Here is a 23,824-nt window from a genome sequence, read left to right on the forward strand (position 1 = left end):
TGATGAATTAGTTATTTATGTCCAAGACATCTGCCCCAGAACCAAATGTTATATCTTATAAAACATACAAGAAATGGCTGATGCTACTCCTCATGAGGGTATGGACAAGAGGCATCATCCTATCATTCTGGAAAACAACTGAGGGGTGTTTAATGCTAAAGGGAAATGGATCCCGTGAAATGAGCCATTTCCCAACTAATACCACTGTCACATTGGTTGGGAGGCTCTTCTTTTTACTTCTGGTGACGAGGATGACGACTTACATTACAAGTGTTATGACACATTAACTAAGAAACATCTCAGGATGTGGAACACCTCAAAGTCCTCAACCAGCTAGTCCAGGAGACAATGGAGCGTAAAGGCAACCCAACAGTTGTCTGGCTCAGCTTGTCCAAGGCAAATGGATCAATCCTCACAATCTCATGAACGCAGCTATTGAACACTTTCATATTCCCCATCACATCAGGGGTGTGGTCGCCAGCTAACTTGGAAAAGTTAAGTCAATGTCTGGAATATTTACAATCCAGTAGCAAGACCTGGAAAATCTTACAGGTTGCACTCCACCATTTGTTTATCATGGGAATCTGCCCACAACAGAAACGGGACTACTGAGCCAACATTAACGGCAGTAACTGGCTGGTTGCTTTTTTACCTCTTGTCCACCAGGACCAGGATCAGATCCTTGACATCAGTCTGATTATTTGGATCGGAGTACCTGTCTGGTTCTGATCCTCCACAGTCCTCTCCATCAATTTCTGTGTTCAGATCTTTGCTGGATATCTGCAGGTGTCATTGAATTGTGAAACTGTGAAAAACATATGCTAGATTTATGAAGCTGATCAGGTCCAATAAACTTAGCTGTAGTATGTAAGTATTAAAAATACTTAGTGTATAATACAGAACTCCAGCACAGTAAACGATAACTAATGTTGGGTTCACAGACATCTGCAACATTTAGATCTGAAACTGTAAGAAATGAATATAATTTATATTATAGGTGTAAATGTTGCCCTCAAACACATTACAGTTGCTTTTACTTCATTCTTTTGTTGCTGTAGACACATTCTTTTTATTTTGATTTTAGTTTTGAGTCTTAGTCGTGTCAGAGATGTAGATGATAGATGTGACAGTGAGGGTCAAAGGAGAGAGAGAGAAATTTCTGAGGAGCAAAGCAAGATTTAGCTTTGAAAATACTTCTCAGGCTGTTTATGCCTTCCTATTTGCATGTATTGCAAATCAGCAATTGATTGTTGTGAAATGTAATTTGCATTTACTATAATATATAATATCGCAGATTAAACCATGAAGGTCTGTGGAGATGAGTTAATGTGAGCTTTAATATTTACTGGGTATACAGTGAGTTATCATGCTGAGGGTATAACGGTGCCTTTACCAGCTCTTATTATAGTACAGATAAAATGACAAGCTGTGTCACTTCAAAGATTTTACAACAAAACAGGATCAGTATCAGAAGTTACAGACATGTTTCCTGCTAACAGTTCATAAATACACTCAGACCGTTTCCATTCAGTATCTGTTAGCTATTTAACTATTTCAGTATCTTACAATCGGTTCAAATGCTGCATGGTAACAAGTTAAAATGCCGTAAAACATATTGTTGACTTCCTAGAACGGCTGTTGCTCAGTCAAAATGAAATGTCTCTTTCTGAATGCTAGTCAGGAATTGATACCAGACAAGATGTTAGTTCCACGGTTCTAACAGAACTGAAGTCGGTCAAATCTTCATCAACACTGGTTTTAAAGTGTTCCTTCTACCATCCAACAACATCCTCTGTGCAGGTCAGCAGGTCTGCTCCAGACACTGGTGCCTCCCATCCCCCTAGAACTTATCCTTTATCAACATATGTTCTGGTTTCTGGTCCCTCTGGCTTCTTAATAAGTGTCTGTGTTTAGGTGTAGTTTTGGTTAGGCAAGAAACACTCAATAAAAGTTATGAAAATGTGGTTAAGGTTAATCAAATGACAAACGTAATCCCTGACCCCAAGCTCCAGAATCACTGGACCTCCTGCACTAGCACTTGACATAAGGTGCAGAACAGTCCGTTTTGTCCTGTAGCAGGATTTCAGTAGTACTTCACAGGGGACATGAAGAATATACAAATATCAAAGCCTTAGCCAACAGTCTTGTAGCATCTGAAAAATCCATCTGAGATCTTTGGAGATCCTTCCTCACCCGACGCCCGTTCCTCAAACAGACACAGTTGTTGTAATAATCCAGCTTGAGGTTTTGCTGTGGGTCCGGCTTCTGCCCTCTAATGGTCTGTGGAGACAGGGCAGCACATACATCAAGAGAGAAGTTTCTGCATCACTTCTCTCTTCACGGTAAATTTGAGAACTGCTTCACTTCGGTCTCCTGTTCAACAGAGATGTGTACGATACCTTTATGAACGAAGCAGATGACGGTGATGAACAGCAGCAGACTGAGCAGCAGGACGACCAGTCTGATGATGAAAACTACTGGATCTGATGAAACACATTCAATCATCACATAAGATCACAAGACTTTATTCAGCAGGACCTAACAGGGACTGATGTTACAGTAAATCCCCTAAAATGACCCCAGTCAGTTTAACTTGTAGCAGCTGATTTGGTTGTTAATCAGACCGTTGATCATGATTTTTAGTAACAAAAGTCAAAGAGACATTTCAGTGACGGAGTTGGACTCTCAGCTTCATTTTACCTGAGATAGTGAGAGACAGGAGGTCTGTGAACAGAGATTAAAGTCCACTGCTGTTTAGATGTGAGACCAGGGTTATTATAATATCCTAATACTCGCCTTCAAAAGTATTGGGTTTCAATACTTTTCATACATTTAGTCTTTTATCAGACGCTTTTATTCAAAGCGACTTACAAGTTAAGAACAAGGCAAAAAATCTTAGTCAAGGAGAAAAACATCAAAGCGAAGTGCTGTTAAAAAAGTGTTTCTGTTTCATGAGAAGCAAGTACAGGAGAGTAGTTTTTTTAAGTTCAATGGAAGATGATGAAGGATGATGAAGTTTTCAGCAGTTTTTTAAATATTCAAGTGAGGTGGCTGAGCGTGCAGAGTTTAGCAGCTCATTCCACCATCGTGGGATCACTGAGCTGAACAGTTTTCCTTGGTGTCGACTGTGTGGTGCTGGTACCACCAGACGACGTTCACTGGTTGAGCGCAGTGGACGGGAGGGGATGTAGACCTGAATGATTGAACTAAGATAAGATGGAGCTGTGGAGTTAACCACTCTGTAGGCAAGAGACAGAGCTTTGAACTTGATCCTTGGAGCCACAGGAAGCCAGTGCAAAGATCTGAAGAGCGGTGTGACATGAGACCTTTTTGGTTGATTGAAAACGAGGCGTGCTGCTGACTTTGGATCATCATTTTTGGAGAACTGAGGCCAGGCTAGAGCTGATCCAGAGTTGCCGAAGTTGTAGAATGTAGTCATAAGAATCTGATGGTTCACAGTGTCAAAGGCGGCAGATAGGTCTAATAGAATAAGGACAGAAGATTTACCTGCAGCTTTAGCCACCCGTAGGGATTCTACAACAGTCAGAAGTGCTGTTTCTGTGGAGTGACCACTCTCGAAGCCAGACTGATTGACATCGAGGAGGTTGTTTCGGGAAAGAGATTTGGATAAAACAAAATCTACAAAACAACAAAAGTAATCATGGTTGACAAGAAACGGGCTGAAATAAAACACCCAATAGGACGATGATCAACGTGTGTTAATTACACCATGAAATCAGAGCAGGTGAGTGGACAACCATAACAATTAGAACACAGTGTTCGTCTAATATACATCATCTATTACATATAGTAGTTGAGTAAAACATATTTATTCTAATTAATGTTATCTGGAAGTTGAATCTGAAGCTTCTTCAGTCTGGCACATGCAAGGCTCCCCCCCCAAACCACTGGTCTTCTCAGTCCTTTGTCCTTTAGATGAAGGTACACAGGTACGTTCTGACGTTTAGGGCTGTCTTCAGATGCCTGTCAGATGGTTCAGAGTCCTCTTTTAGTGGATGTGTCACAGTTCCAGCTCCTCCTCCCTGTCTGTCCTTATTTGGTCCATTTCCTGTTTTCCTCCTCCCTGCCTTATGACTCTCCGATTGCTCATTGTCCACACCTGTTCTACTTCCTCCCTTTAGAAGCAGGTCCGTTTGTCTCCTAACTCTGCCAGATAGTCTCAGTTCTTCCTGAGAGATATACAATCCAACATTTACCTTCAGACTCACTCTGCTCTGCTGGATTTTTGGATTACTGGATTCTGATATTGTGTTTGAGCACTAACTTTATTGTGCTCGTGCCTGTTCCATTCAGTCATTCACCTCACTGCTCCCAGTCTCGACATGCTCCTTTCAGCTACCAGCCATCTTGGAAACTCCAAGCCAGACTCACTGGTCACCAGCAACAATTCCTTCCGGATCACCACCCTACCAAGATCCTACCCTAAGATCCATCCCAGAACCGTCTTAACTCTGTCTCCTCTTCTAGACCACCATACTCACCTGACAACATCTCCGTTCAGCTGCTGAACTCAGTGACTCATGCATTGCACAGTTATATTGTTAATCAAATCTTTTGTTTAGTCCATTCTCACCTGCTGTGTGGTCTCGGGTCACAGGTTTGTGACAGGATGATGTGAGTCAAACAAAAGGTATTGGTCGGTGGTCTTGCTCTTCAGGTAGGTGTGGGTTGGTGCAGTGCTTTTTCTCCACTTCACTTACCTTAGGGAACAATATCAGCATCATACTAATGTCCTGGTACACACAGTAAGCTAGCTCCAAGGTATCCTCCTCCTTGGAGCTGTATATCTCCAGAATCCAGTTACTGGTCCTACCACCCTGCCCAATGTTTTTGCTGCTTGTTGTTGTTTTTGTTGCCTGTTGTTCTTGTCTCTCTCCTCTTTCCACTCACCCCAATCGGTCGAGGCAGATAGCCGCCCACCCTGATCCTGGTTCTGCTGAGGTTTCTTCCTCTAAAGGAATTTTTCCTCTCCACTGTCTCCTGGTGCTGCTCAGTGGGGTTGTTGGGTTTTCTATATAATTCTGTCTACAGTTCTATTTCATATAAACCTTAAACCCTGTAAAGAGCCTTGACATAACGTCTGTTGTGATTTGAAGCTATATAAATAAAATTGAATTGAACTGAATGGAATGGAATACACAGTATAATGACTATTGTGGCCCATTATCAGCAAACATTGATAAAGTTACTAACAGACTTACTTGAACAGATGATTTCCAGGGTGAAGAGAGAGGAACCTGATGATACACATTCCCTCATCACAAATCCAGACTGAAAACAGTCAGGACTGATCCACCAAACAGATCTGGCTGAAAAATTCTTTCGTTTTTCTGTTGACACAGCAAAGCCACAGCCCAGCTCTCTGCAGACCCCCTGAGCATCTTTTAGACTCCACACAGTGTGATTCGCTGGCCTCCACATCCCCCGGTGTTTCACCTCCAGTGTTCCTGCACAACGACTGTCTCCTCCCATCAACCTCATAGGCTCTGAACACGAATGACAGAATCCTCAGTAAAACAAAAGCGTTGATTTAATTACAACAGAAATGAACCAAATCAGAGCTGCAGCTCCTTCTCTACCTGAGCAGGTGAGTCCAACAGCTCTGCCAGGTGAGCAGGTCGTTGTTGAGTCTGAACGTCTACAGTTCAGAAGAGCAGACTCATGGCCTCCACACTGGAACTGTCTGGTCCACATCTGAGCCTCCACCTGTCCATAGAGTCCCCTCAGGAGGACTGAAGGAGCCCCACATCCGAGCTCCCTACAGACCACCTCAGCATCCTGCTGGTCAAAGTCAGCTTCACACACGGAGGACCACTGGTTAGACTGGTTCGACTTGACCTCCAGTCTGCCTGAACACAGACTGGTTCCATTGACCAGTCTGACAGAGTCTGGACAGACAGAGAGAAGACACCACATTCAGCCTGTGGCCCATCACACAAAAAACAGAGCAGAGGCTTGTTGGATCGACTCGGTGCCTACCTCTGCTTGTAGCACTGTTACAAATGCTGATGGTGATGTTGTTTGCGACGTACAGAAGAAATCTGAAATCCCAGGCATAGTATATGTGGGATTTGTCAGTAGTGGCCATCAGCTGACTCCTGTGAGCATCCTTAACACCTGAAAAGAGAAATGTGTTAATATTATGGTAAAAAATTGTGTTTTCCTGGTACCTAATCTAAACCTGAACTGATGGCCCATCCCTCATGGTTTTACAGTATTAAGCCACTGATTTCAGCTTGACTGTCTTTCTGTCTTCTATCTCTGTGTTGAGATATGTGGAGGGGATGGAACCACTTCTAGCTCCCACTGGGTGAAAGGCTCAGTTGCGAGGTCAGTGAAACACCAACATGGACATTTGTGAATAACACAAAGTAGATTATATTTAGGTCATTGTTGTAGTTTCAGATCATTTCAGAGCTCGTCCTCAGTTTAGAACCTTCTCTAAAACTTTAATGTTATTTAAACTGACAAAGTGAATCACCGATGATGAAGACCTCAATGCCGTTGTCTTTCTGGTTCTGTAAGGGGAAGGTGACGTTGTCTTGAGCCTCTCCACCAGTGATCAAGACAGCAATTTTGTGGGAGTCTGCACGCATTCCCACATTAGGTTTGAAGTTTTTATGAAGGATATGTTTCAGAGCACGTCCTGTAATAAGAATAATAACAAGAAGAATTTGTTCTGGTAACTCTCTGAAACAAGATGACAGCTGTGAATCAGTCGGTAGAGCAGTTGTCCATAAACCACAGGGTCATATCATTGTTATAGTATGTAGTAAACATGATACTGACAATATATGAAGCACAAAGTATTAGTGTGTCTAACATGTCCACTACAATGGGAGTAGTAGCAATGTAGTAACGGTACAAATTCAGTTGTTTGAGTTTGATCTCTGTACAAAGAAACTGTCTGACTGAGCTCTGGAGCATCGGTCAATAAGCTTCATCCACCTCCACTGTTGGCTTCAAACTGGTTCCCATTTCAGGACCAGATCAAGTGGAGCCTGTGGTTCCACAGCCTCGCTGTAGCCTGGATAACATGTTGTTTAATACCTGTGTATGTGCCTCCTCCTACTTGCTTCAGTTTGTCTATGGCCTCCAGCAGGGATTGTTTGGTCCGATGGGTGTTAAGGTTCCACTCGGTCCTTGGGTGGGTACCGAACTGAGTCAGACCTGCAGAAAACACACAGCGATGTGTAAAACACTAAGAACTGATATCAGTAGAAGTGAGAATGCATATATTTGTAGAAAATCACAAAGTGTTGTTGATCTGTGAAAAGATGTTTAAAAACATGAAGAAATGTCTCAGAATTAAAAAATGTTTAAAGGACAATTACAGCGTTTAATAACTAAATGGATTTGATTTGACATAAGAGCAAACACAGAGTAGTAATAAAGGTGGTACCAATCTGGACTCTGTCTGGGCCGATGATGAAGGCGTCAACTATGCGAATGATTAGGAACTTGATGGTTTCAAAGTCATCTCTGCGGATGCTTCCAGATCCGTCGACCAACACAACCATATCCACCTTGTGTTTGGTTTCACACTGAGCTCCTGCAACAAAATGGAGGATTGTGAAATAGACGTGGGCCAAACATACTAGGAGGTGGAGCCGGTCATTCACACATCACTCTCAGCTCCACATGTTCAGGTGTTTATTGGTTATGAATGAACAGGTGAATGAAAAGCAAGTTCTAAAGTTGTTCACTAAGGCAGGAAAGAGCTGTACACTCACAGTCCAGTCATGTTGCATGTTCCTGTGATGTTTATTATCATTCCAAACCTCAGCGGTTGTTTATCCCTGTCTACCTACCTGACCTGTGTCATGGAAACTATCATAAACACAGGTATAATAGTTGAACTATCACAGTGTGGTTACACTGAAGAACAAGATCAGCTTGGTTCAGGTTAGGCACATGGATAGATAGATAGTTGTGTTACTAAACCTAACGCTATCCAAAGCTGCACTTACCTAAGCCGACAGCACTGTTACAAAGTTTGACGATGATGTTGTTGACAATGTCCAGAAGATATACAAAGTCCCTCACATAGTATGCATGAAACTGATCAACAATGGCCATCAGCTTACTGTTGTGGGCGTCCCTCACACCTGAGAAGAGAAATGTGTTAATATTAATTGTGAAATAGTTTCCTGGTCCTTGCTCTCAGACAGACTTTCTTTCTGTATTTGAAAACTAGTGCTGGTCTTTGTGTTAACATCCTCCTGGTCACATAAAGGCTGGCATGACACACTAGTTCAAACATCTAACATTATAAATCAGAGTCTGAATCTCAAATGTGAAAACTTGACACTCTCATTACAGCTCTACTTGTGATGCAGATTTGCATCTTATCAAATTTGGACCCGTTTTGAAGATGTCTAAATTCTACTGATCACAGGAGGTGATTCTTAGCGTTTCATGCTTTTACTCTATCTTTGCACTTCCTGTCTGTATTTAAACCTCTTCATCTCTCTTTGTGGTTATTGGACTGTATTTGCTTTTCTCGTGCTTCCTAGTTTCACAGCTCATGCTCACATTCAAACTCACCAATAATGTAGAGCTCAACGCCAGCGTCTTTCAGATTCTGTAAGGGGAGGGTGATGTTATCATTGGGCTCTCCGTCGGTGATCAGAACAGCGATTTTCTTGGAGTCTGCACGCATTCCCACATTAGGTTTAAAGTTGTTATTGAGGATGTGTCTTAGAGCACGTCCTGTGATAGAACAGAAAGCAAAGTATGGTAACACACATCAAGTATCTGGTAGCTCTCAAAGACACTACAGAATATGTGGTGCAACAGTCCCACAGAAATGAAGTGTGGCCCGAGCGCTCACAGTGGGAGTAGTAATTATACAAGTTCAGTTGTTTAGGAGTGTCAAGACTTGGAAGGGCAAAGGTTGTATCTAGTGTGAGAGGGTCTGCGGTACCTGTTTTCTGGATCTTTATATGTACAAATCCCAGAGAAGAGTTGCACCAAAGATATTTTTCTTATAGAAAAGTAATGACTGCAGGTCATGATGTATCTGCTTTTCTCTACCGTTTGGTTTTTCACACCTTTTTAAATCTCATTTTTTGTCCCAGCATGCTGTGTATCTTAATGTCGTCTATACCATGACTTACTATCAACCTGTTTGTGGGGTTGTTCCCTCCCCAGGGTTAATATTTGTGGGTAAATAAATAAAACCCTGTTCTCTGTATTTACTACCATGGGACAAATGGCATCCCTATAAAAAGCAGGCAGACTAGTCCACTAACAGACTCTGTATTTGCTTTTCAAGAGGCCAATTGTTTTCAACATGTTAGACTAATCCCATCCCTACGATCTGGTCAGATTAGGAGAGGGACATGAGTGGAAGATGGCCGTTAACACCCCTAGTGGCCATTATCGATATTTGGTAAAGTGGTTTCATTCCATAAATGCACCTGCTGTGTTTCAGGACCTAGTTAGCATCCTCTGCTACATGATTAATATGATTAGCTGCTCTGCTGTTTTAATCATTGAATCCAGGGTTAGTCTGTGGAGTCAGGGATCAGCACACTGTGGTCCCCACCCATGGAACCAGATTGCTTTTTGTAAACATTACCAGGGAGAATAAATCCCTACACCACAATGATTTGGTGATTGACATAATACTGATCACTAACAGCTTCAGTCTTCAGCGCAGATAGACCCATATATTTAAATGGCTTCCATTTCAGAGCCAGATCAACTGGAGCCACATTCCCTCACGTGGTGAACCCAGTGTGGACTGGACCTTTTTATTACCTGTGAAGGTACCTCCTTGTACTTTCTGCAGCTTGTCTATGGCGTCCAGCAGGGATTGTTTTGTCTGATGGGTGTTCAGGTTCCACTCGGTCCTTGGGTCGTTACTGAACTGAGTCAGACCTGTAAAGAAGACGTCATATTGTTCTCTGTAATTAAAAAATGGAAGAATTCCAATGTTCACATCCAATATTCCAAGTGCCTGAGAGCTATAGGAGTGACTGACTGCTACACAAGTACAACTTGTCTCCTGCAAACACAGAGCAGTTCCACATGTGTTTGTGACTCCAGCAGTGTCAACTTTTGTTGTGGTCAAATAATCTGGGTCAGTCCCCTGTAACCAAATACCTGCCTAAAGATAATGTCAGTAATGCAAAAAAGTAATTGTATTGTTAGAGTTGTCATCATTGCCCCAACACTTAATGTGAGGTATATTTGTGTCAGTTGCTCTTGACCAGTTTTCTTTATCTGCTCATGATTAAAAGAATTTAAGTTAAGAAATTAAAAATCATTCTTTAATAACTAAATGAAATGAATTTAACATGAAGACAAACACACAGCAGTTAGCGGTAGTGAAACTATTACCAATCTGGAATCTGTCTGGGCCGATATCAAAGGCGTTGACTATGTCAGCGATAAAGATCTGGATGGTTTCAAAGCCTTCCTGGCTGATGCTCCCAGAGCCGTCCACCAACACAACGATATCAGCCTTGTTTGTGGTTTCACACTGAGCTCCTGGAGAAAACAGAGGATTGTGGGATTGAAGGAGGCCAAACCTACTAAACCACATACTCTAACTAGCTGAGGGTTGCTGTCAGGAGGAGGAGCCAGTCTTCCACGTATCACGCTGTGGATGGTTTGACTCGTGGCTCCACATGTTGAAGTGTCCTTTGGTTTCTCCTGGGCTGTCAGCACCTTTCATTTCAGCTCTGTTGTCACTGGTGTTTCTGTCCTCTGCTTAAGACACTCTTAAGTGTATTAACTTTCTCTTCTGAGAAGATTCGTGAGAAACTTTTATCTTTACGATCCAGCCTTATCTTTATGGGGAAAATGTTCTAAAAACGTTTGATGAGTTGATCTTGTTGATGTTGTAACTAGGAGCAACTCTTTGGAAACTTAGTGAAACAGATTAATTAAGAATAGTAACAGGAGAAACATTTGGCTATGACACCTTCAGTGTGGACCTGCAGCAGAATCATCAGGCTGCTGCTTTGATGACAGCAGCTGATCAGTGTAAAGATTTAGTGGTTCCCAGGCTGAGCCTCGATGTGGTTAACCAACAGGAAAACTTGATAAAAGTCAAAGACGTACAAGAGAAAATGTTTAGTTATTCATCTTACATAACTCACACTAAGACACTGAGCTGTACTTTATAACATTCTACCAAGATCACAGTAATTAATGTTGTAATACTTTACTTTAGCTGATTGCAGGTTACTTTCTCATTTCAATCATCTCTTATATATTTTTTAAATATATATATTTAATATTTTGTACTCCTTACTAATTGAGTTGTGTGTTTCTTCAGCCTGGAGTCCTGACGACAAAAACGGAAAAGAAACCTCAATTAAAAACAGAATAAAAACACAAACTGACGTTTGAACCTTCATCTGGAACCAGTGACTAACGCTGGTAAATCAACAAGTTTAAGAAAACAGATCAAAAAACCAAGTGAACTACAAATATAAAATGTGATGCCACAATCAACTAAACATGATCATAGGAGAAGATTTCTGTTGTTTGCAATAAGAACAAATCTCAATAAAAACGTACAACTCGACTTCACAGGTGACAGAGAAGGTACAAAGGAGAACAGCGGAGGATTCTAAGCCAAGTGATTAAAAGTGATGTGAGCCTCCATCATTTAAGCAGAATCCTACCTGAGCTCCACAGCAGCACCAACACCACCAGCAGGTGATCCATGTCCAGGTAGATGCAGAACTCTGTCAGACGTGTCAGCTCTCACCCACCAGAGAACTGCTCTGTTCCCTCTTCTTTGTTTATCTCCCCATCAGACAAATACACCAGCTTCTCAGAACTGATATCACCAAACAGCAGATCAGAGTGTGAGATTTCCTCCTCTGACATGCTCCATCACAGTGCACATGTACTGCACACATTACATTAGCACTAGAGCTGGGTTTAGTGTCTGTGAGGCCCAATGTGATTAAGATTCTAGATTCAATTCAATTCAGTTCAATTTTATTTGTAGCGCGCTTTTTACAATTGACATTGTCACAAAGCAGCTTTACACAACCAAAGAACAGTACATGAACAGTGAATGTGTATGAGTCATAATAATCTGATTGTCCCTGATGAGCAAGCCGAGGGCGACAGTGGCAAGGAAAAACTCCCTGAGAAGGCAACAGGAAGAAACCTTGAGAGGAACCAGACTCAACAGGGAACCCATCCTCATATGGGTGATTACATGCTGTGTAGGCAGCAGTCCAGTATAACAGTTAAAGTATTTTAAGTTAATATGGAGTCCAGTTAGTTATTGCAGGCAGACTTGTTCCATTCCTTGACTATCGAGCGTTGAGTCGAGACCTCCAAGAAACAGCTTCCGACGTCCGCCGAGGCCGGGACCGACATCATAGTAGCTTGTGACCAATCCAGTCTCCAAACGCATCCCAAAGGGCAAACGGTGGATCCAGGCGACGAGATCTCCAGCCAGAAGTTGGGCATCAGGACGAGTCAGACAGGTCCAGAGGGCAAAGGGTGGAATGACGTGTAGCTCGACAGAGAGACAGGAAGAGGGAAATAGAGAAGTAGAGAAAGAGAGAGAAGAGGAGAGATTGCAGTTAGTTGTATTCACAGTCAGATAAAGTTTGAGGTGAATGTATATTTAGTGTAGTGCAGCAGGGACTCCGGCAGGACTAATTATGACAGCCTAACTAAAAGGGTGGGTTCAGAAGGAAACACAGACATGAGGGCGCACTGGGATGTAGAGCAACCGAACACTTCACCATCAACAAACCCGAGTGATCAGTGAGAGTTGGGAAGACAGCATCTAAACATACCAGTTCACCATAATGCTCTACGTCCATGAGTCCTTCCCAGATCTATTTACTCAAATGCTTGACTAAATAGGTAGGTTTTCAGCCTAGACTTAAACACTGAGACTGTGTCTGAGTCCCGAACGCTATTTGGAAGGCTATTCCATAACTTTGGGGCTTTGTAAGAAAAAGCTCTGCCCCCAGCTGTAGTTTTTAGGATACGAGGCACTGACAGGTAGCCAGCATCCTCTGATCGAAGCAGGCGTGGTGGATCATAACACACTAGCAGTTCACTTAGATACTGTGGCGCAAGACCATTTAATGCTTTAAATGTCAAAAGTAGTATTTTAAAATCAATGCGAAATTTCACGGGGAGCCAGTGAAGTGTAGATAAGATAGGCGTGATGTGATCGTATCTTCTGGTTCGAGTGAGGACTCTCGCTGCTGCATTCTGAACTAACTGAAACTTGTTTATGCACCTGGTTGAACAGCCAGACAGTAAGGCATTACAGTAGTCCAACCTAGAGGTGATGAAAGCATGGACTAATTTTTCTGCATCATTTAGTGACAAAATATTCCTTATCTTGGCAATATTTCTGAGGTGAAAGCAAGCTGTCCTGGTGATATTATCTACATGAGCTTCAAATGAAAGACTGGAATCTAGAATCACACCAAGGTCTTTGACTGTTGCACTAGATGTAACGGAAAGGCCATCTAGAGTTACGGTGTGGTCTAACATCTTGCTTCTAGCTGCAGATGATCCTATAACTAGTACTTCTGTCTTATCAGGATTTAGCAGAAGGAAGTTAATTAGCATCCAGTCTCGTATATCCTTTTCACATTGCTCAACTTTATTAAGCAGTTTGATCTCATCTGGTTTTGATGAAACATATAACTGTGTGTCGTCAGCATAACAATGAAAGTTAATACCATGTTTACGGATAATGTTGCCCAGAGGAAGCATGTAGAGGGAAAAAAGCAGGGGGCCTAAAACTGAACCCTGTGGAACACCAAACTCCACTGGAGAGCATGTGGAGTAATCGCCATTTAGATCTACATACTGATAACGATCAGTCAAATAGGACCTAAGCCAGGAGAGGGCCGTTCCCTTAATTCCAACAACATTTTCTAGTCTGTGAAGGAGAATACTATGGTCAATGGTGTCGAAAGCTGCACTGAGATCGAGTAGCACAAGCATAGAGACACTACCCTGATCAGAGGCCAATAGGAGGTCATTTACTACTTTAACAAGTGCCGTCTCTGTGCTGTGATGAGGCCTAAATCCTGACTGATAGAGTTCATGTATGTTATTTCTATGAAGATACGAGGATAGCTGCCCAGCTACTATCTTTTCGAGAATCTTTGAGATAAAGGGGAGGTTTGATATCGGCCTGTAATTGGACAGCTGACAAGGGTCGAGATCAGGTTTCTTGATTAGCGGTTTAATAACTGCTAATTTAAAACACTTTGGGACATACCCACAGCTGAGTGAGGAATTTATGATTGTCAGCAGGGGTTCTATTATTTCTGGCACTATCTGTTTTAGAAAGTGTGTCGGTATAGGGTCTAATGTACAGGTTGAAGATTTTGCAGAAGAGATGAGTGAAATTAGTTCATTCTCTTCAAGAGGAGTAAAGTAATCTAGGTACTGATCTGCTGAGGTTAGCTCGTCACCTGCGTCAACTAAATTGTCTGGTTTTAAAGCTTCAATTTTCTGCCTTATATTTACAATTTTGTTATTGAAAAAGTTCATGAAGTCCTCACTACTGCTCAACGTTGTTGTGGAGATATCTGCAGTGGTTTTCTTTCTAGTTAATTTGGCTACTGTATTAAATAAAAATCTAGGGTTATTTTTGTTATTTTCTATAAGAGTGAAGAGATACGTTGATCTAGCTGCACTAAGAGCTTTTTTATAGTTCAGGATGCTCTCCTTCCACGCTATCTGAAATACTAACAATTTAGTTTGGCGCCATTTACGTTCTAACTTTCGAGTAGTCTGTTTTAAGACACGCGTGTCATCGTTATACCAGGGAGCAAGTTTCTTATCTCTGATGATTTTTCTTTTAACTGGAGCTGCATTATCTAAGGTATAACGTAATGACGACTCTAGATATTCAGTCGCCTGGTCTAGTTCTGTGGTGTCAGACGGTGATCCAATCAAAGTTGATAACTCTGGAAGATTACTAATAAAGGTCTGTGCGGTAGTTGATGTAAATGTACGTTTAATGCGATAGCGCGGCGCTGAGTATACATTGTTAATATGACACACTGTAGTTGAAACAAGATAGTGGTCTGAGATAACTTCAGACAGTGGGAGCGTAAGTAAATTTCTTATACTTAAACCGAATGATATTATTAAATCTAAGGTGTGACCCGCTTTATGAGTGGGTCCTACTACACACTGATCTACTCCTAGCGAGTCCAATATGGACATAAATGCTGTTCTCAGAGGGTCTTCTGGATTCTCAAAGTGAATATTAAAATCTCCAGCAATTAACGCTTTGTCTACAGAAACAGGTAGGTTAGAAAGGAAATCTGCAAATTGACAAAGAAATTCAGAGTAGGGCCCTGGGGGTCTGTAAATGATAATTAGCGGGATCGGCTGAGCAGACTTTATATTTGTATCTATACTTGTTATGTTACTATAAAGACATTCAAAAGCTTTAAATTTGTGTACATGCTTTTGTACGATAGTCAGTTTATCATTATAAATAACTGCGACACCTCCTCCTCTACCAGTCAGACGAGGCTGGTGAATGTAGCTGTATCCAGGAGGAGTTGCTTCATTTAAAGCTACATACTCGTCCTGTTTAATCCAGGTTTCTGTTAAACAGAGTATATCAAACTCCTGATCTGTGATAGTTTCTTTAACAGTAAGAGCTTTAGATGTAAGAGATCTAATATTTAACAATCCTAACTTCAGATCAGAGGTGCTGGCTGCACAATCAGTGTGCTCTGAATTTGAGGTCTGTATGTTAATTAAATTATTAAAACATACTTTCTGGGTTTTTCTAGCTTTTTGTTTAGCTCGAGGAACAGACACAGTCTCAATATGTTGAACCCTGAGTGACGACTCTGTGCAGCTAGCAGACACTTGGTTTAGCCTGTTTGTCTGCTCCCTGGCCTGGACTCTGGGTAGTCAGCGACTAGCTAGGCCTGATCTTAGACTATGAGCTATACTGCAAGAAATGAGAGCAGCACCTTCCGAGTGGGATGGACACCGTCCCGCCCTAACAGGCCAGGTTTGCCCTCAAAGGTACTCCAATTATCTATGAAGCCCACGTTGTTTTCGGAGCACCACCTGGACATCCAGCGGTTCAGCGACCATAACCTGCTGTAGGTTATGTCGCCTCGTCTCATTGGGAGGGGGCCAGAGAAGATTACCACTTCGGACATCGCCTTCGCTAATTTAAACACCTCTTTAAAGTTATTCTTGGTAACCTCAGACTGACGAAGGCGTATATCGTTAGCTCCGGCATGTACCACTATCTTAGAAAAGCTATGCTGTCCTAAGGCCCTAAGATTGCCTTCAATGTCCGGTACCCTGGCCCCCGGGATACACCTGACCGCAGCCGCTGCAGACCCTAAAGGTCTGGCTAATTTCACGTGTCTCATGATCGATAGATGAGGCTGAACCTTCATTTAAAACCTTTACTGAGCTAAATGGCTTGAATTAAAGAAATTAGCATTTAGGGCACAATTTGAATGAAAACAGAAGAAGACAGTCATGGACATTATCCTGGGGTGTCCACTGCCCCACTTGTTTTAGAACAATCCCTGTTACGTTTCCTCCCTCTGGCCCTGTCTTTTGGTTTGGTTTTGTTTTTGTTCTGTCTCCCTCTCCTGCCACACCCCTGTATGGACTGCCTCCACTCTCCACTCCACACACCGGACTAATTACAGACTCAATTCACCTGTGCATCCCTCTGTTTTAAAAGCACCCCTCAGTCCTCAGTTCGGTGCTGGTTTGTCACTTCTGCTTCATTCATGCTCACTGCCCTCTCATGCAGACATTGATTAATCTCTGGTTAGTTCGTTTGACATCCGTTCATGCTGCACACTACTCCTTCACTAATCTGGTCAGTCTGTTTGTTCGTTCGTTTGTTTGTCTGTGAGGCACCTGTCTGTTTTTGGTTTGTAGGTTTTGATTTGTTTGGTCTGCGTTTATGCAGCATTTTGAGTTGATACTTTGTCCTGTTAGTTTTGTATGTTTGTTCCTGTTTGCCTGCCTTGCGCAGTGATTTAGGTTTGTCACTTTGTACATTTAGTTTGTTAGTTTCATGTCCGCATTAGTGCGTGTTTTTTTGTTGGTACTTTGTATGTTGTCGTTAGAGTTATGGTTTGAGTTTTTGCCTGTGTTTCCACAGTGTTTTATTTGATACTTTGTTAGTTTGTTAGTTCCCTGTGTCCCCTGACTGTATTGTTAATAAATATCCTTTTGTTCTTACCTGTTTGGTCCCTGTCAGTCCAGATTGTAACAAATCCCCTCCCAACCAAATGATGGTTACCTAAATCAGGTGTGTTCAGCCAATCAGAAGCTTAACGTGTGGGGTTAGATAGTAAACAGGCAGGATAGTGGCTCTCAAAAACCACAATTGGACTCTTCTGACATCCCCCAATCCCTAACCCTTCTTCTCTAATCCTAACCATCAAAAGTAAATGCCTTAATCCCAATCATCATCCGTTTATCTATTCTCTCGTAAAACACCAGGAAAGGCTTGTAGCTAAATAGCCTTCAATTTGCATATCTACTAGCAATCTGAGCCTCTCCAGTTTACTTTCAAGTCCATTTATTCCACTGAAGCTGCACTTACCAAAGTGGTAAATGATCTTTTCCCAAAAGGATTCAAATTCCACATACCATAGATCATTGCGTACCCCAGGGCTCAGTTCTCGGCCCTCTCTTCTTTTCTCTTTATAACTCACTCATAGGCCAAATTATACACAGTCATTGTATTAATTTCCACTGTTATATGGAAGATGTGCAGCTTTGCATCCTGGGAAAGGCCCTTCTTGGATTAGGAAATAGTACATTTTCAGTCACACTGGATGTCACATACATTTTCGCTCCTAAATTTAGACATTGAACAGTGTTAAATGACAAATTCCATAAATTTCCATAAGGACACAACAAGACAGTGAAGACATCAGATCACATCAGTTGATGCTCAGTTTCTCATTTATTGTCAGTAAACAGCAGATAATGATTCACATCAGACTTTCAAACCTCCACCAAACAGGATGAAACCAGTTAGTTGGACTTTAAAGCTGAGTGTGTGTTTAGTAGCAGCAGCAGAATCCAGACAACAGAGACATGTGGTGGTGGAACAGGTTCATTTCAGCACAGTTAAGCTGTTGTTGGCTCTGATACAAGTCAGCTCCACCCGTCCTTTGGTTCTTTATCACTTCACTCATTCATTGGATGTTTCTGATGGAAACTGCTCTGGATTTGTTCCTCTCTATCCTCCACTAAGTTCCCACCTGTCCATCACTCTCTGCACCAGCAGCTGCTCACACACATTCAACACCTGACTTCAGCTCCGATGGAAAAGATTCTGTCAACTACTGATTCATTTAGAAGATTATATTGAAGCGAATACAGGAATTATCATCTGATCAGACTCTTTCATTCTACAGATTCTGGGAGATTATAGGATAGATGAGAGAGAAAGAGGAAAAAAATCAACATCAGATCTACTGCTGTCTGTTTGTCCTGGACATTTACTGCACAGGACGGATCTTCATGCTGATGCTCTTCAGGGAGTAATTGTAGCCCCTCCACTGGACCCACTCCACTCCAATAGCAAAGAAAGTACCATCAGCCCCCCAGCGATAAACCCCGTTGGGATTTGCATTTTGACAGGCATTGTACCAGAACGCCCCTACAAAATATCTGGCACAGTTTGCGCCCCAGGAGTCCTGGTCTCTGTCAAAAGTGGAGAACCTCTGTCCATTGTGATAAGTCAGGGCGTCTCCTACAGAAACACAAGTATATAATCACTTTTAGTGATACTAATACTACTTACAGTACTGGAACTACTACTGGCTATTCATACTCTCATCTTCTAGACCAGTGGTCTCCAACCTTTGTTGCGCTACAGACCAGTTGAATGTCAGACAATAGTTCACAGACCGGTCTTTAAGGTGTGGCGGATAAATACAACAAAATAAAATTATATAACCGACATAAAAACTTTTCTAAATATATCAGGGTTTTTCAACAAAATAAAGTAGTGAAGCCGTTTTGAAGGCCTCATTGTCTCATTAATGAGCGGGTTGCAGCATATATGCAAAGCAGGTTTGGTGTGTGGAAACCTGTCGCAATAAATCCATATTTTAAGTAGGAATCCTGGTACTGTTGTTACTAGTTTGTCTAATAAGTAAAATATTCTGTCAACTGTGGCTTTAGATCAGGATCTGTTACCTTCAGGGAATGTCTGTAGAAGTCTGAAGGTCAGACTGATGAGAAAGAATAATAACCCAATATTCTGACTCATAGCATTTAGTCTTCCTACTACAGACCATCAGCTCTGTACAGACTCTTCCCTGCTTTCACAATTTCTCCAAAGGTAACGGGTTATTGGAAGTAAATACTGTAAATCATTGATGCCAGGCTAAAGATGCTCTAAAGCTCATTGAGATTAGATGGGACGTGTTCGTGAACTCTTCTTCAGGCCTCTTTGCAGATGTTCTGTGGGGCTCTATGAAGCCTGTGCTTCTGGGATCTTGGATAGAATGAGGCCTGTCATTGTCACGTTGGATTCTTTTTAACTTTGACGCTTCTCTTTCTGGCCCCTTTTCAAAACATGTTTGTATTCACTCCTCCTGGATTTTGTGCACTCAGCCAAAAACACCTCGTTTTGCATTAATGGAGGCAAAAGTCCACATTGTGCTTATTTTAATGAAGCTGTGCTCAGGGTAAATCAGCTTGTACTGTTTGATATTTAATATCAAATTTGCACATTTTTGTAAATTCAAACCTTGTTCATACTACGAACAATCAGATCGTCTACCTGAGGATCTAAGTATGGATTAAACTTAAAATGTCTTTAGTGTGCATTTTGATTTTGATTTATTTTTGTTTTTTATTTTTCTTCTTATTTATATGTTCATTGATTTTTATCCCTCATATGTTTTATTCTAATTATATTTAGTTTTTTCATCATTCATTGGTTTGATTTCACACATCTTTTCTCTCCGTAAGTGCTGCCTGCTGGACTGGGGCTCTGGTTGTGGGTCGCCAGAAGTTGAGCTTTATTATATTATTGTTTATGAACAAACATTTGTTGGTTTTCAGTGTTTCTAGTTTATTGGTAATAAATTGTAATATTTCTTTTAATAGTTTGATCCCACCGAGTTCGATCCCACATGCAGGACTGTGTTATTTTAATGGCCTAGTTGACTTCTTTTGATCCTTTTCTGTTTTGTACATTTTTAAAAACTACACTCGTATTTTATATAATAATGTAAAATAATCACAGTTACACCCCCACATTACATCCAGTATAAAGTACTAACCTGCTCCTCCATTGAGAAATCCTGAAACCTGCAGTCTGTATCCATCAGATTCTGGACCCACAGAGAACGAGGTGTACCGAGCATACACCTTTCTTCCATCAAAGTCCTGCATGTCAACCAGCAGCTCGTACTTTCTCTCACTGGTCAGGTGGTAGATGTTTTCAAGACCTAATACACATTTAAAAAAACTAATTGACCTGAGGATCGGGGTGCCAACAGTTTTTTAGTCTGGATTTAGACCACACAGTTTTAAATTTGTACTTAGTAACAGTCAGTTTGCTTTCCGTTCTCACCGAGCCAGTACTCTCCTGAAGGACTACCGAAGCCCAGCTTGTACTGATTCCAGCCCCTGAAGAAGTTCACAGAGCCGTCCACCCTCCTCTGGATCACCTGAGGGAGGGGGTTGGGGGTTAATTAGGTAAATACACAGGATACCTGACAACACAGTGCTTTCGTTATTCAGGTCAATACAACAGGACATTTAGACACGATGGTGAAAACCACTTGAAGACTGCAGTTAAAATACTCACCGTCCACTTTCCTCCTTCTGAACGCAGGTCACAGTAAACCTACACAGAAACAGATACGTCTTAGTAAATGTCCCCTTTCAGCTACAACTGTGTCCAAATGTAAAACAACTACTACACTTGATACTAAAACCGTCTAAATCTAAATGTGTTCGAGACAATCTCACTTCACATGGTGATGGTCTCAACGTCTTTCTTATTTTAAACGTCAAACTATGTCCCACACAGGTGAAGTGTACCTTGACAGCAGACATGCCTCCACCTGGGTGGATGCTGTACACTCCACTGCGGCGCCTGTGAACCCTGCGAGGGATGTCGCTGCAGTCCACTGATTGTCTGTGCTCTTCACAGACGATCAACAGCGGAGCCAGGAGGAGGAAGATGACTGATATCAGCTGGGACAGAGGAGAGTTTCTCATTTGGACACTGAAGACTTCTCCTGCCACAGCAGTAGTTCAGGTGGTGCTGTGATAAATAGAGCTCACGTTTCAGCTTCAAACCTACCTTCATTGTCAGATTCGTGCAGAAACCAGATGATCAGTATTCTGAAGTGGGTCTGTCTGGACACTCTGAAACAGTCAGTGAAGAACAGAAAACCGCCGCAGTTCAGTCAGAAACCTCACGAGAAACAGACGATGATATGAAAGTAAAAGGTCGAATATGGATATTTAGTGTCCAGGCTCCTCAGTGCACCGGGGGGATTATCAGCCCTGTGTGACGTCTCCTGGTTTGATGTTCACCTGTGTGAACTCACCTGCAGCTGGAGATAAAGCGACTTTGTCTTCGCCTTCAGAGGAAACAGTCAAACTGCTGCTTCTCCTTCAATCTGACGAACTCTCACAGCTTCACCTCTTATATGTACAGAGACACGGACACATCACAAACACATCCTGAAACTTCACACGAACAGTGTCAAGAAATGTGCGTGTTTAGTTGAAAACAAATATTCCAACATTAGTACGGATTAATATTATCATCTTCTATCTTTCCCGAAGTAGATCCAGTTTTATCTCCCTGTTAAAACAAAGTTTGTTTAAATTCACTGGACCTTGAAACTGTATATTCTGTATTGTGTTTCATTCTGATAGGAACCATATATCAGAGTTATTGGAGAGAACATTCGATCATACTGACATTAATAAACTGTTAACAGCAGCTGAAAACCTCTGTGGCTTTAACAGACTGAAGTAAAATTCTGATATGATCACAAAAACTAAACTGACGAATGTCTTCAACCATCCTGACTCTGAGAACCACCACTCGCTCCTCTCCTCTCTGCAGTCTGTCACATTTTGCTGTGAACCTTCTGTATTTTACATGATTGTGGCTGTAAAAGGTTCAGTTTTGAATTCCTAGTGGCTGTGCTAGATTTATGAGAGACACAAAGTCAAAACGATCGGACCTCCAATTTACACCACTTTGTATGTATGGAAGGTCTAATGACGTCCAAACTTCAGCTTCATCACCAACAGCATGTTTCCTCCTAAAGGTTCAGGATGTTCTCCTCAGTGTGTGCTTCATTCTTCTTCCTCCAGACCTACTGCTGATTCAAAGCTTTTCTTCCTGGCTCAGTAGTGATGGACCTCTTTAGGTTCTGACTTGGAAACCTTCAGTGTTTGGTATGTGCCTCTCTGTGAAAACTGAAACCTTTCCACAGAGTCTCCTTTAAAGTCACTCGGGGGCTTTTCTCCACCTGCCTCCTCAGAAATCTGGTTGATAGTTTCTTTTATCTGCAGGTCGTGTACTGTTCTTTAACTTTGAACTTTAGGAACACTCAGTACCTTCACTTATTTCCTTTAGATTATTTGTAAAAAGCAGTGATATATATATTTTTTGACAGTTCTCCTGACTTGGTCGTGTTTCTAACGTCAGTCAAACAGACCCTCTACCAGTCTCCAGCCACTTCAGGTATTTGATGTGATCTATTTTAAGCACACCTGGTGAATATAATCAAGCTCTTTACTGGCTGCATCCTATTAGGACAGAAATCCAGTGTTTGAGTTTTACTATTTTTAGCTAAAGTGACTTTTACTTGAAACATTTGTGCAGATGAACAGTTTGACCCATTAGAACAAACAGATTCTTCCTTTACATGTACATTAATGCACATATAACCTTCAGAGCACGACTGATCCTCACCAACAAAACCCATTAACACAATAGTACAACTGATGCAACAACTTTTATTTAATTTCACAGTCCTCATATGTTAGTGGAGAGCGTCACTGAGTTTGATGTTACAGGATAAAGTAAGTAAATCTGTTTGAACAGCATCAGGTTTTTAAAGGATCAGGTGTTGGAACAAAAGTTAAACAGTAAGATGAGATCAGATCTCTTAAAGTGCAGCTTGTGATTAATCTTCAAGTTTTCCACAAGGTTAAATGTTTACTTACTTATTTTCCTACTATGTGAATAAAACATAATATAGGAGAATATAACCTACTATTATCTAATGCTCAGTGAGGACAGACAGCAGAGATCCTCCTCGTCCTCCAGTCCCTCTGGTGTAACGAACGTAACTCTCCTTGTCCACCGGTTTGGCCAGAGTCACCTCGATAGGAGACCCATCCACGACCTGCAGGGAGGAGGGAAAACATGACTCTGGAAATCCCCTCATTACAGAGCACAACAACAACATGCAAAGCCGAGGAGAGGATGTCCCTACTTTCCCTTTGAGAGCATTCATGACGCTGATGGCATCTTCTCTCTGAGTGAAGTGGACAAAGGCGTAATCTCTGATCTTCTTCACTCACTCCACTGCACCTATGATCATATACGATGGTTCTGATTGCAATGGCGTGACCCCACAGCTGAATACGACCTGAGAGACGAGGTGAGAACATGTGAACATGATAAACCTCGTGTAACTGACACTTGTGCCTGTAGAACAACATGTCCAAACAGTAGTTCTCTTCACACAACAGAACCAGCAGCGACTCAGCATCTGCAGTTCATCCAGACTGAGCTCAGCGTTGCACAAACATTATCTTCCTGTGGACG

General features: G+C 41.8%; 2 protein-coding genes across 3 annotated transcripts; both read right to left on the bottom strand.

Moving 5' to 3' along the window:
* Positions 1-1,714: 1,714 nt before the first annotated feature.
* On the bottom strand, positions 1,715-11,767 carry LOC113156299 (collagen alpha-4(VI) chain-like). Of its 2 annotated transcripts, XM_026351355.1 has the most exons (14): positions 11,664-11,767; positions 11,288-11,320; positions 10,369-10,518; positions 9,787-9,906; positions 8,569-8,733; positions 7,992-8,129; positions 7,424-7,573; positions 7,072-7,191; positions 6,503-6,667; positions 6,001-6,138; positions 5,601-5,909; positions 5,223-5,507; positions 2,400-2,483; positions 1,715-2,280 (listed from the first exon to the last, which is right to left on the bottom strand). In XM_026351355.1, exons 1-14 carry the CDS (start codon positions 11,704-11,706, stop codon positions 2,273-2,275), a joined length of 1,908 nt encoding a protein of 635 aa, XP_026207140.1. In that variant the 5' UTR covers positions 11,707-11,767; the 3' UTR covers positions 1,715-2,272. The 2 variants fall into 2 exon arrangements, with proteins under 2 accessions (XP_026207140.1, XP_026207139.1); XM_026351354.1 differs by having other exon boundaries at positions 1,715-2,483.
* A 6,173-nt stretch (positions 11,768-17,940) lies between these two features.
* On the bottom strand, positions 17,941-23,569 carry LOC113156303 (microfibril-associated glycoprotein 4-like). Its single transcript, XM_026351364.1, has 9 exons — positions 23,490-23,569; positions 23,268-23,399; positions 21,579-21,675; positions 21,329-21,393; positions 21,064-21,219; positions 20,828-20,866; positions 20,591-20,687; positions 20,298-20,465; positions 17,941-18,754 (listed from the first exon to the last, which is right to left on the bottom strand). Exons 4-9 carry the CDS (start codon positions 21,332-21,334, stop codon positions 18,501-18,503), a joined length of 720 nt encoding a protein of 239 aa, XP_026207149.1. The 5' UTR covers positions 21,335-21,393; positions 21,579-21,675; positions 23,268-23,399; positions 23,490-23,569; the 3' UTR covers positions 17,941-18,500.
* Positions 23,570-23,824: the final 255 nt, after the last annotated feature.

This window comes from Anabas testudineus, chromosome 19, assembly GCF_900324465.2.
Source record: "Anabas testudineus chromosome 19, fAnaTes1.2, whole genome shotgun sequence".
Taxonomy (NCBI): Eukaryota; Metazoa; Chordata; class Actinopteri; order Anabantiformes; family Anabantidae; genus Anabas; species Anabas testudineus.